This window comes from Protopterus annectens, chromosome 6.part1, assembly GCF_019279795.1.
Source record: "Protopterus annectens isolate FY-2018-M chromosome 6.part1, PAN1.0, whole genome shotgun sequence".
NCBI classification, from domain to species: Eukaryota; Metazoa; Chordata; order Ceratodontiformes; family Protopteridae; genus Protopterus; species Protopterus annectens.
In genome coordinates, this window is record NC_056738.1 from 21,426,814 (window position 1) to 21,439,231 (window position 12,418).

The 12,418-nt window shown below is 43.1% G+C and overlaps 1 protein-coding gene across 2 annotated transcripts in view; it reads right to left on the reverse strand.

Moving 5' to 3' along the window:
* Positions 1 to 12,418, reverse strand: part of LOC122805364 (mitogen-activated protein kinase kinase kinase kinase 2-like) — a 1,562,336-nt gene that overhangs the window by 228,890 nt on the left and 1,321,028 nt on the right. For both annotated transcript variants that reach the window (XM_044075456.1, XM_044075455.1), the window contains 2 exons: positions 6,084 to 6,187; positions 5,766 to 5,943 (listed from right to left, as the gene is read on the reverse strand). In XM_044075456.1, the coding sequence (XP_043931391.1) occupies positions 5,766 to 5,943; positions 6,084 to 6,187 (282 nt within the window). The remainder of the gene's footprint in view (positions 1 to 5,765; positions 5,944 to 6,083; positions 6,188 to 12,418) is intronic.

Consider the following 12,418-nt stretch of genomic DNA (forward strand, 5'->3'; position numbering starts at 1 on the left):
GTCCTTGAGATTTCTAGAACCAGATCTTCTTACCACCAAATTGATTCCTAGAGAATGGACTCTGCAGGGTAGAAAAACAGAGTCCCATGGCAGACAAGGTCTTTCCATCTTGATCACTGTGGGAAAGTGCCACTTTAACAGTATGCCCAAACAAAGAAGATCCATCAAAGGGAGAACTGATGAATGATGCTTTATAGGGCTCTGCAAAGTCACACAATCACATCCAGGCATGTATCCTAATGGCTATGCCTGGACCTGCAGCCTGTGAGAAACCTTCAACTACATGAGAAATCATCCTCATGGATTCATTAGATACAGATTGTAGGGTAGCCAATCATGAGGAATATGTTTTCTCTTCCTCAGCAGAAATGGACTCGGGGACAGAGTTAGAGAGTTCCTTAATCAAGTCCCTGTGTACCCCAGTGAAATGTGCCAGGTAGCTTAATGACTGTTAGGCAAAGGTTGCTGAGGCATAAACTCACTTCCCATATCTTTCCAATGCCCTAGATTCTCTATTAGGGGGATGGACAGAGGAGCACTGTGCAGCCAGCTCCTTTTTAGTGGCTGCCATAACAACCATGGCATCCACCGGAATTCCCTTACTCCAATACCATCCATCTGTAGGTGCTCCGAGAATCTTGTCTGGACACCTAGGGACTGGTTCTACAGTGTCCAGTTCCTTCCATGCCTGGTAGGAGACAAGATCTATAAGCTTCTTACACCACTGTTGAAGATGGAAACTGTATAATAAGATCTATAAGCTTATCTGCTAGGGGAGGGGTAACCCAAGATGTAGATGGGCCAGACATGAAAGCTTCTAGGAACACAGACTCCTCTTGGAAAGGGGTTTGGGAAGACCAACCACCTTTTTGGCGTAGGATATGTAAAATGTCTCTGAAGGAGATGTCTCCTGGTGGAGATCTGGGGTACCCTTCCCCTACATCGAAATCGGTGTCTTCTGTCAAAGATTCCTGAGAAGAATCTAAGTGCCTCTTTTTTACACAACCTCTTCCAGAGGACCTCTTCAGTGGGGTGCTCAGGAGAGGTATCAGAAGAGGCAGGGAGTCCCCTAGCTGGAACTGCCTGGAAGTTCTTACAGGTTCGCTGTACCAGTGGCATAGGATGAAAAGACACACGATCCCAAAGAGGGAACAGGAATAGGATCTGAAGAAGTAAGAGCTGAGACCTCTCTCTCAGGTGAGAGAACATGCTCTCCACCAACTCAAAGGGAGAGGGAACAGGAGAAGCCAAGACTAATCTGACTGAAGCCAAGACTCCTGGATCAAACAAACCAGGTGCCTCCTCAACCCTCTGCTCCAAGGGAGGAGTCGAAGCCTAGCTGTCCAGCGCCAAGTCCCCAAGGAGAACTGATGGCTCCAAAAGCTTTGAAGTCAAAGTCATTCCCTCAGATCCAATGCCAACTTATGGCTCAGACATACATCCTGCTCAAGGGTAGTCATAGCTGAATGGATTAGGGAAGTAGTCAGAGACTATGAAAAAAGCATCTTCAGATCTGACAGTTTGACTCTTAGAGATCTCAGATCCAAGGGCTCTGAAACAAAGGGTTGGATTTTAGGAGTGATGACTGTATGCAACGGAGGTTTAAGGCTCATGGATCTGATGGGATCCGGAGCCAGTAAGACCCCCATCTAGATCTGTGTTCTGAGGAATTTTCTTATCATCCTATCCACTTCTGCTTCAGAAAGACTTTACAAGGACATTACTGAAGAGGAAGTGGAAGGAGGCCGAGAAGACTTTCTTGGCATCTCCTGTAAAAGAGGGGATCTCAGCCTAGAAGACACTGGCTCTGGAGAGAAGTGGGGGCTGCAGAGGCCAGGAGATTTAGGTGTAACAGACTTTGGATCTGAGGGTTTTGGATCCAAGTGTCTGGGAACTTTAGCTGCCAGCTCTGATGTTGAAGCAGACTTAGGATACCTGACAGCAGAGTGCTTCCTATGCTCCCTGGGCTCCACAGACTTTGATTTCTGACAGGGGAGTTGAGTCCCTGATGTATAACTGGCAGAAGAAGGTGCAGAAGCAGGTAAAAAGCCTTTAAGGACTAGCTTATTTCAACGATCGTTAATAGCTCTGGCACTGAAGCCTGCACAAATACAGCAAGAAGTGTCAAGGTGGGAAGGGCCTAAGCAATAGACGCACTCCCTGTGGGCATAAGATTTGGGTATCTTGAGCCCACAGAAAGAACACTTTTTAAATCCAGTAGGCTAGTCAGCCATAGTTGAGAACTAAGCCCAACTGCAAAGTTACCAAGAGAAAAACTAAGTTTTAAACAAGAAAGATTTACAGCCCCTGTGATTTGGTGAAGTCCACAGTATTTATATATATATATATATATATATATATATATATATATATATATATATATATATATATATTTATAGGTTCATAGGTAGGTACTAGGCTATCTGCCCTAGGGCCTATACAAGCCCAGCCAAAAAGGTACCCTGGCTTTTGCCACCCAAGAAAATTATTTTCCTGTGCCACTGTCGAGCAGAGCCACAGAAGTGATCCCCGGGGTGAATATCCTATTTCCTATCCAATCATCAAGATTTTTCTTGAAAAGTACTAATGAGGAGCTTTGTTTGATATAGATAGGTAGTTTATTCTAGAGTATGGGAAGTCTCTGGGGCAGGAATCTATCCCTCTGGCATGTTCTGTTTATTGTGGAGACGAGGTTTAGGTCTCTAGAGCGTGTAGCTCGGAGGGATTGGGACTTCTTTAAGTGGAGCATGTCCAACAGTTCTGGGTTTGACATATCTTTGTATGTAAGGCAGAGATCAACTCTGAGTAGGCGCTATGCAATGGAGTAAAGCTGGAGTTTTTTGAGACGGTCTGCGTAGGGCATCTGTTTGAGGCCAGTAATCCTCTTTGTGAGGTATTTCTGTGGCCTTTCCAATTGTTGTAGATGTCTTGTGAGGTACATACCAAAAGGGGCGTTGTACTCTATAATGGGTCTAATGAGTGATGAGTAGAGAGGAACAATGACCTCTTTTTTTCTGGATGAGAAACCTTTTGTGATGAGGTGTGCCACATAGAATGATTTCCTGACTGGCGATGTGATTATCAAAGGAGAGACTACTGGCCACCTGTGTCCCAAGGCCTCTTATCACACTTTCGGTGTTAAGTATACTACCGCCTATGTTGTAGTTCATGGGTACAGAGTTTTTACCAAAGGGGATGACAATGCACTTTTTGGCATTGAGCATGACGCCATGGCTTTGACACCAGGCATCTGTCTCAGTGAGGCCCTTTTGTAAGATGTCCACATTGTTAGGAGTTTAGATTATGGCTCCTAGTTTGCAGTCATCTGCGAACTTCCTTGGCCAAAGACCTTCTGTGTTAGCCTGTACTTCAGAGAAGTGGATACCAAACAGGAGAGGACCCAGGACTGAACCCTGTGGTACTCCACTTGTCACTGGTCTGAAGTCGGATTTGGAGTCTGCTACCTTCACAATGTGGGTTCTGTCAGTGAGCCAGTTGGCAACCCATCTTGTGACATAGGGATTTATACCTAGTTTAGTGAGTTTATCTATAATTCCAGAGTGGGGGATGGTGTTGAAAGCCTTGGCAAGATCTAGACAGGCTGTGTAAACCACCTTACCCTCATCTACGGCTTTGGTGACTGCTTCAAAGAAGTCTACCTGGTTTAGGAGACATGATCTGCCTTTTACAAACCTGAACTGGGTGGGGTCCAGCGTTTGGAGATTGCCGATGTCTTTGTTTATAAGTTACATGATGATACATTCCATGGCCTTGCAGACCAGGCTCGTCAGGCTAATGGGGCGGTAGTTCCTGGGGTCCGTGGTGGCTGCCCCCTTGTGGAGTGGGATAACCGTCACTGTGCGCCATTCAGCGGGCACAAAGCCTGAGGTGAGGCTATGACTGAACATGGTACTTAGGTGGGGTGCCAGTTCGTTTTGTAGTTCGTGTAGAACGCAGCCTGGGATGTTGTCTGGTCCCATGGATGCTGTGTTCTTGGCTTTGGAGAGTGTGTTTTTTACCTGTGCAGCTGTGATTACAGGAAGTTTGCATTCTTCTGGTATAGAGATGGGCTCTTTAGGGGGTGAGAGGGGGGTAAAGTTAGCACTGAACCTATCTGCCAGGATGTTGGCAATATCAGTTGGGTCTGTATATTTAGTGCCGTTGTGCTGTAACCCAGAGTAGATCTGAGTCTTGCCATTGGGATTCTTGACATAGCTATAGAATGCTTTGTGGTTGTCTCTAGAATCAGTGGTGATTTTGTTTTCGTAACTAGCTTTGGAGGATTTTATCGGGGATCACAGCTTCTTACTGAGGCTGACCAGGGAGCTCCTCCACTCATGGGATTTTACTCTCTTTTGCAACAGTTTCTTCTTTCTGTTGTACAGTTTGTTTTTGGCAGGGGACCACCAGATTGGCTTCTTTTTTTTGGAGGATAGCGTCTTGGTTCTGTTTGGGATAGCATGATCCATGCACTCGTGTAACTACTTATAAAGTGCAATTGTGTAGGATTCAGTAGTTGTAACTGTATTGTCCATCTGCATGGGTGTCATGAAGTTCACCACTTCTGTCTTAAGAAGCATGAAGTTGGCTTTGGAGAAATATTTTACTGTGGTTTCCTTAATGGGGGGGTGGGGCAGGATGTGGATATCTAGGGTAATTAGCTTATGGTCGGATCGGACCAATGAGGCGTTGACTTCGGGTGTGGAACACCGGTCACTCATGTTAGTAATGACTAGATCTAGGATATTGTTGCCCCTGGTGGGGGTGTGGATAAGTTGATCTAGGGCATTGGAGTTTATGAATTCCAGAAAGCGTTGAGCAATGGAGTTGGTACATGAGTAGTTTTCCCAGTTAATGGTGGGGTAGTTGAAATCACCCATTATTATGCTGTTTGGTTGAATCCTAATATTTTCCAGTACATCAAGAAAAGAGGAGTGGGAATCCTGGGGCATGGTCGGGGATCTGTAGCAAGCTACAATTTGGATTGCAGTTTTGCCCAGAGTTAGTTGCACTTGGATAACCTCGGCTGCATTATGCTGAGCAACTAGCCTGGAGGTGTGGATATCCTTAATGAATATGGACACACCTCTGCCTTTGGTGTTCTGGTCCAGGTTACATGGCCGAAAAGTGTGGTATGAGTTATAGCCTGGTAGTGCAGGGGTGCTCTCTGGAGCCTTGAACCAGGTCTCAGTCACTGCACAGATATCGATGTTCTCCATTTTAAGGCGTGCCTCAAGAGAGTGCATTTTGAGATTTAGACTTCTAGCGTTGAGTAGCATCACCCTCAGTTTTAACTTGCCTGATGGAATACTAATGGAAAAGTTATACCATCAATGGTTACACTAATAATACCTTACACAAAAGGTAAAGGAAAGAAATGGAAAATATCAACAATGGTAATAAAAGAATACCAAAGGATGGTAAAAGGGATAAAATAGCTTAGTGGGTAAAGAGAGGATACTATAAAAGTTATAATCAAGAAAGAAAGTTAAACTCTGAAGTTGTTTACTCACAATTCCCAATAAAAAGCAGATAGAGCTTGAGAGAATGCAATCCTGACTGAATCATTAGAGCGGTGAACAAGATCTGAGGAAATGCAGTGCTCAGGGTCATTACGGGTAAAGGGAGGAGCTCGAGAGTCAGATCCTAGAATCTAGGAGGAAAGTGACGGAGTTGAATCCAAGACCCATTCATTGAGGAACAAATGAAAATGACATCATCAGATCATATATTAAAAATAAGTGGGAAGTGAAAAGAATCATTACCTGTATTGACTTCTGTAGGAAGAGTTGATGCGGTGCTCAGGTGCACAGTATTAAACTCTAGCTCCTGGTTGAGTCGATAACTCCTTCTGACTCCGACACACACCTGGGGGTACTCCTCATATGGTACCACGAAAAGCTCAAACACAGGAAGTGAAGTAGGCAGAGAGATGGGAAAATGCTATGGAGGAAGAACAGGAGGAAACAAGAATATGAATATGTTATATCTGAGCATTTGTGATTGGGAATGACCGTGGTATTACTTTGCTAAATGATCTGATAGACTTTAGTATAAAATTATCAGTTACAACTGGTGCATACCTTTAACAAGAGGAATTTCTGCATAGGTTCATACCACTGTAGTAAGACAACGCTGGACTGAAGAGCACCACAAAGAAATGTATTATCAGTGTAGGGATTCCTCACTGTAAAGGAACAAGTGTGAAAATAAGTGGAGTAAACCAGAAATTCCTGTTCAAGAGTGATTCATATTTTCCTTTTTTGTTACTTATCTGCAACCTTTATTGTTATCTAGAACTAACTACCTGGTATCATTAAAGAAAATATTTTTCTTGAATTTTATTTTGGAATAACAAACAAAGCAAAGTGAATGCATATCCTTCAAATTACCCTTTTCTCTACTAAGTGCAATTATAAAACAGAGCAATAAAAATCAAAAATGAGATACTGACACATAATAGGTTTATATGATATCTCACACATATTTGACCATGTGAAGAAGTGCTTGTGAAACAACTTAACTGGTAAAAGATGTCAATCTTAAAACCTACAACTTGGCATTTTAATAAACTGACTACAGATATTGCCATAACCCAAAGCAAGGACAGTATTTTTTTTTTACTCTCCCAGGACTTTGCCTAATGTGCCCACTACTGACAACCAACTGGCTCATTCATTCTTGAAACATAGGAACTAGGCATTCCCTTGCTGGAGGTGAGATCCTTATGTCCTGTTTGCCCCAGTTGGGAATCCTAATCAACCCTTCACTTCCACAGTGACAGTCAGGTAGTGAGGAGTGGGACCTCTTGCTGATCTTGTAAGGCACAGTATGAGTACCCTCCTCCCCAAAGGCAGTTCCTCTAAGCCCATTACTGCTATCCCTCCTCAAGGAGAAGCATGCCTCCACATTTCGGATTCCCCTCAGCATTACTAATATTAAGCTCCATGACAGTGTGGGCTCAGCTGGTGCAGACTCCATTGGCTTTATATTTGTGGTAAGTCAGAGCTGTATCCCTCCTCCAGGTAAAGTGAGGCAATAACAGCCAGACTCCTATCCTTCATGGTTGGCTCCTTATACGCAGCTAAACCACTATTTGAATTCTGGTCGCCTGTCAAGCAGTAATGGCTTTATTCTGGATGGTAAACTGTGATTTCTTAAGCCACAATATCACCTGCAACTTCTTAAATGAATAATGAATGCAAGTACTCCACTCATGCCCCATTTGAAACTGACCATCCTAACAGCTTATGCCCAACGTAGTAGCTCACTCGGACCTGCCCTAATTATGATTTTGGGCCTCAACACAGATGTCTACAATGCACCCTTCTTGAAAAAAAGTCACTGAAGGCTATCACTTCTCTACTGGAGTGGGTTTTGACTGCTGAATTATCCATAATGTGATTAGACATGTTATGGCAAAGAATAATGCAATTCACTTGGAATGTATATGCTTATCAGCTGCAAGCCCTTCCTTCCCTGCAGAGTGAACAGCTACCAGAAACACAATTTTCCAAGATATAAATTTCAACACCTCTGAGCAAGCAGGCTCTAAGGTACACAGACACACCTCTCAGCCATTAGGTTCATGTCCTGTGAAAAGAATGGAGTTCTTCAAAGAAGGACAGAGAAACAGCACTACTTTAAGGTCCAGCTGATGCAAGGCCACAGTCATATCAAATGCTAAGTCACGATGAGCACAGACAGCTGACACACACAGCTTGAAAGCGGAATTAAGGAACACCCAAATTATACAGGTATTTCAGATAAGTCAAGACCACTACTAAAATACAAGGTCAGCAGAGTGCACTGTTACAATCCAGGAGATGTTTTCACGTAGAGGCATAGGCTTGCCCAACAGAGGGTTTCCTATCAGTCTTAACAACCTCCATGACCCCAGATGGCAAATATGGTGGGATTAGAGTGTTTATATCAGGAGTTTAGCCCTGAAGTGGAGCTGGTTATGAATGTAAAGATAGAGTCATACTTGGCTTGGACCCACCAAAGGGAGTTAAGAATGAGCTTTGGCTTTTATTCCCTGAACATAAAAACAAGGCATGAAATCAGCAGGAATGTCCAAAAGACACAAGAACCTCATTTCCCACAGAAAAAGAGAATACATCCACTGCAACCTCCCGCCTGTCTTGCTAAACTCAACAGAAGACAAGAAGGGTTGCCTTCTCCTGTTTTGCAAACAGGTCACTCTTTAGACTGTCCCACTTTTGGAAGACCCTGACCAGACATGGACTCTGAATCAGTTGCTCTAGGACAGGACTGAAGGAGCAACTCCGACCACATGCCAGCTATCAGAAACAGCTTATTATCCTTTGCAGGATATAAAAAAAATTGTGCAAATGTTTTCAGGCAAATATCCTAAACCTAGGCATACACTGTTGGAAACTCCTGGTGTTCTGGTTGAAGTGTGATTCTTAAACAATCTGGAAATATATCGCTGATTGTTAAGTATATTTTTTAGCATCTTAACCTTTCAGAGTTCTGCATTGTCTTAATTTTGCCTGACTGAATTTTTTTTGTCTGACTGAATTATTTTATATATTTTCAGGCATTGTTTCTGTTTCTCATCTGTCCTGAAACTGTTTTTCCCATCCCTCCCACCATATTCTTGTGCTGTTATGGTTGGTGGCTTTGCAGTTGCCTGCCCCTACTGTAAATTTGATCTGGGACACCCCTCACATCTGGTGTTCACTCAACTTAATACAGAGAGAACATTTGAGAAGGCCAACCCCCTTAGGTTCTTAACTTTGAGTCTTAAAAAAAAAGAAGAAAACAAATGCACTTTATTTTGCTTTTGCCTCTTCTTAAAAGTACTCAGTTGTATTTATTCTGCTGCATTTATTACTGCTTGGTAGTAGCCTGATGAAATTGTAACTGTTATTCTAAGCCTTTTGATTTAAGCACTTGGGCTTCAGACCAGTTGTTTTACATTAAGAACGTTTGTGGTCTGCACTGTTGTGGCAGGACAGGTAGATTGCATCTTTCTAAGTTAATTGCTGATTGAAGGCTCAGCATATGTTATCTAAAAGTCTATTAGTTCTGGTTTAAGCACTTGGGCTTCAGGCCAGTTATTTTTCATTAAGAAGGTTTGTGGTTTGTACTCTTGTGGGAGGAGAGGCTAGGTTCTGGGAATTTCTAGTTAAAGGCTTATTGTGCCTGCTTATTTGAACTGTTTTTTTTCTGAAATTGGTGTGCCTTGTTTGCTGTAGCATAGACTAGATTCAGGCATGCTGAATCTAGCTTTGTCTGTATAACCTGAGCACTAATCCAGGCCATATTTTTTGGAGAAGGTTCCTCTGCACCCTAGTGGCAGGAGTGTGCAGTTAGAACTTGTCTGATTGAAGACTGCTGGAACAGGGCTCAGTTTTGTGCTTTTTTACTGGTTAATTGGGTAATTTGTTTAAATCAGTTTGGTCGTTTTCTATTGTTATATTAAAAAAAATTGCACTTTATTCATCTGCTTTTACTGCATTTGTGTTTCTTCCTACTTTATTTTGCTGCTTGTTCTTAAAAGTGCTTAATTGCATTTATTCTGCTGCATTTATTACTGCTTGTTTATAGCCTAATTAAATCATAACTGTTATTCTAAGCCTTTGGTTGAAGCACTTGGGCTTCAGACCAGTTGTTTTATATTAAGAAGGTTTGTGGTCTGCACTGTTGTGGCAGGACAGATAGCTTACATCCTTCTAAGTTGGGAGTTGCTGATTGAAGGCTTAGTGTCTGTTATTCTAAAAGTGTATTAGTTCTGGTTTAAGCACTTGGGCTTCGGGCCAGGTATTTTACATTAAGAAGGTGTGGTCTGCACTCTTGTGGGAGGGAAGGTAGATTCTGCCCTTCTGAGCTGGGAGTTTCTGGTTAAAGGCTTATTGTGCCTGCTTATTTGAACTGTTTTTTTTTTCTGAAATTGGTACGCCTTGTTTACTGTAGCATAGACTAAATTCAGACCTGCTGAATCTAGCTTTGTTTGTATAACTTAAGCATTAATCCAGACCATCTTTTTTGGAGAAGGTTCCCCTGTACCCTAGTGGCAGGAGTGTGCAGTTTGAACTTGTCTGATTGAAGACTGCTGGAATGGGGCTCAGTTTTTAGCTTTTTATTGGTTAATTTGTTTAAATCAGTTTGCTCATTTGCTACTGTTATATTAAAAAAAAAATCATGTTATGCATCGCCACTTAGCTAGGGTTAAACTATTCCTGGCACTATAAAGTCTGCTCTTCAAATTTTCCCATAGAACTAGCCAATTAAGGATCAGCTCCCTGTGTTTTCTCCTTTCTACCTGATGAATCTGGGCATCTTGGGGAAATGCAGCAACTGCCTCATGTACATAGACAACCGTCTCCTCCTACCACCCAACACTACAACCTGTGAGAGATGCACTTATATAGCCAAACTGGAAGCAAAGCTCTCTTCACCCAAGACTGGACTAGACAGTCATGAGGAAAAGGTAAACAGTTGCACCACACCACACTCATCACATAGTCCCTCAAAACCTACACCACCAAAACACACACATAGAAACACAAAACACATCTACATTCGTGGAGACTCTCAATAAAAACCTGCTCAAGCAACAGAGACCTCCAAAGCAGAAATGCAAGCAACCTCCACCCCCCCCAACACAACCCAAATGACACATAGCCCACAAACTCAGTGTGCCACTCAACCACAACCCATAAGGCATAACAACGTACCCAACAGTCTAGTCATACATGACTCTATAGTCAGGCACACTGATGTTCCACTCACCAGGCTAAACAAGGAGAAAGTTGCTGTCAGCTGCCTGTCAGGTGCCAGGATCAGCCACATAATGCACGCGCTCAGGTCTCTCCACAACAAGTACAAATAAGACTCTGTCATTGTCCATGTTGGTGTGAATGACCTGAGACGTACCTCCCTGGACTACATGAAAAGAGACATGGAGGAGCTTTCCAATCTTATAGCCCAGGCAGGTATGACCCTAGCCCTGAGTAGCATCCTGCCATCACCCAGAATGATACCACAGTACAATGATAAAATAATTGACTTCAACAATTGGCTAAGCTTCTTGTGTCATTCTAAGTGGATCCAGTATTTGTCTGCCTGGGATGACATGATCGACAGACCACGATGCTTTGCCAGAGATGGCCTGCACCTGACACCCTTGGGATTCTGGATACTGGCTAAGGCTCTTGCCACCCCTATAGTGCCTTTTTTAGGCAAGGTTCAAATGTCAAATTCACCACTGTAACAGGTACAAGCAAGAAAAATCTGAGGGTAATGCTACTCAATGCTAGAAAATGCAATCACTCGAGGCACTCCATAAAATGGAGAACACTGACATCTGTGCAGCGACAGTGACCTGGTTCAAGGCTCCAGAGAGCACCCCTGCATTACCAGGCTATAATTGATACCACACCTTTCGGGCACCTAACCTGGACCGAAACACCAAAGTTTGAGGCATGTCCATATTCTTTAACGATATCCATACCTCCAGGCTAGTTGCTCAGCATAATGCATCCGAGATTATCCAAGTGCAACTAACACTGGGCAAGACCACAATCCAAATTGTAACTTGCTACAGATCCCCCAGGATGCCCACTCCTCATTTCTTGATACACTGGAAAATATTAGGCTACAACCCAACACCATAATAATGAGCGATTTCAACTACCCCACCATTAAATGGGAAAACTACACATGTACCAACTCTTTTGTTCAACGTTTTCTGGAATTCATAAATTCCAATGCCTTGGATCAACTTATCCACACCCCACCAGGGGCAGCAATATCCTAGACCTGGTCATTACCAACATGGGATACTGGTGTTCCACACCAGAGGTCAATTCCTCGTTGGTCAGATCCGACCACAAGCTAATCACCCTAGACATCCACATCCTGCTCCCACCCACCACCCCCATTAGGGAAACCACCATAAAAAATTTCTCCAAAGCCAACTTCACTCTTAAGACAGAAGTGGCAAACTTAACGACACCCATGCAGACAGATAACAGAGGTAAGACTGCTGAATCCTACACAAATGCACTTTATAAGCACTTACACGAGTGCATGGATTGTGCTATCCCTAACAGAACCAAGATGCTATCCTCCAAAAAGAATGAAGCCAATCTGGTGGTCCCCTGCCATAAACAAACTCTACAACAGAAGAAAGAAACTGTTGCAAAAAAGAGCAAAATCCCATGATTGGAGGAACTCCCTGGTCAGCCTCAGTAAGAAGCTGAGATCCCTCTTAAATCCGCCAAAGCTAGTTATGAAAACAAAATTGCTACTGATTCTAAAGACAACCACAAAGCATTCTATAGCTATGTCAAGAATCTCAATGGCACCACTCAGATCTGCTCTGAGTTACAACACAATGGCACTAAATATACAGAACCAACTGATATTGCCAACATCCTGGCAGATA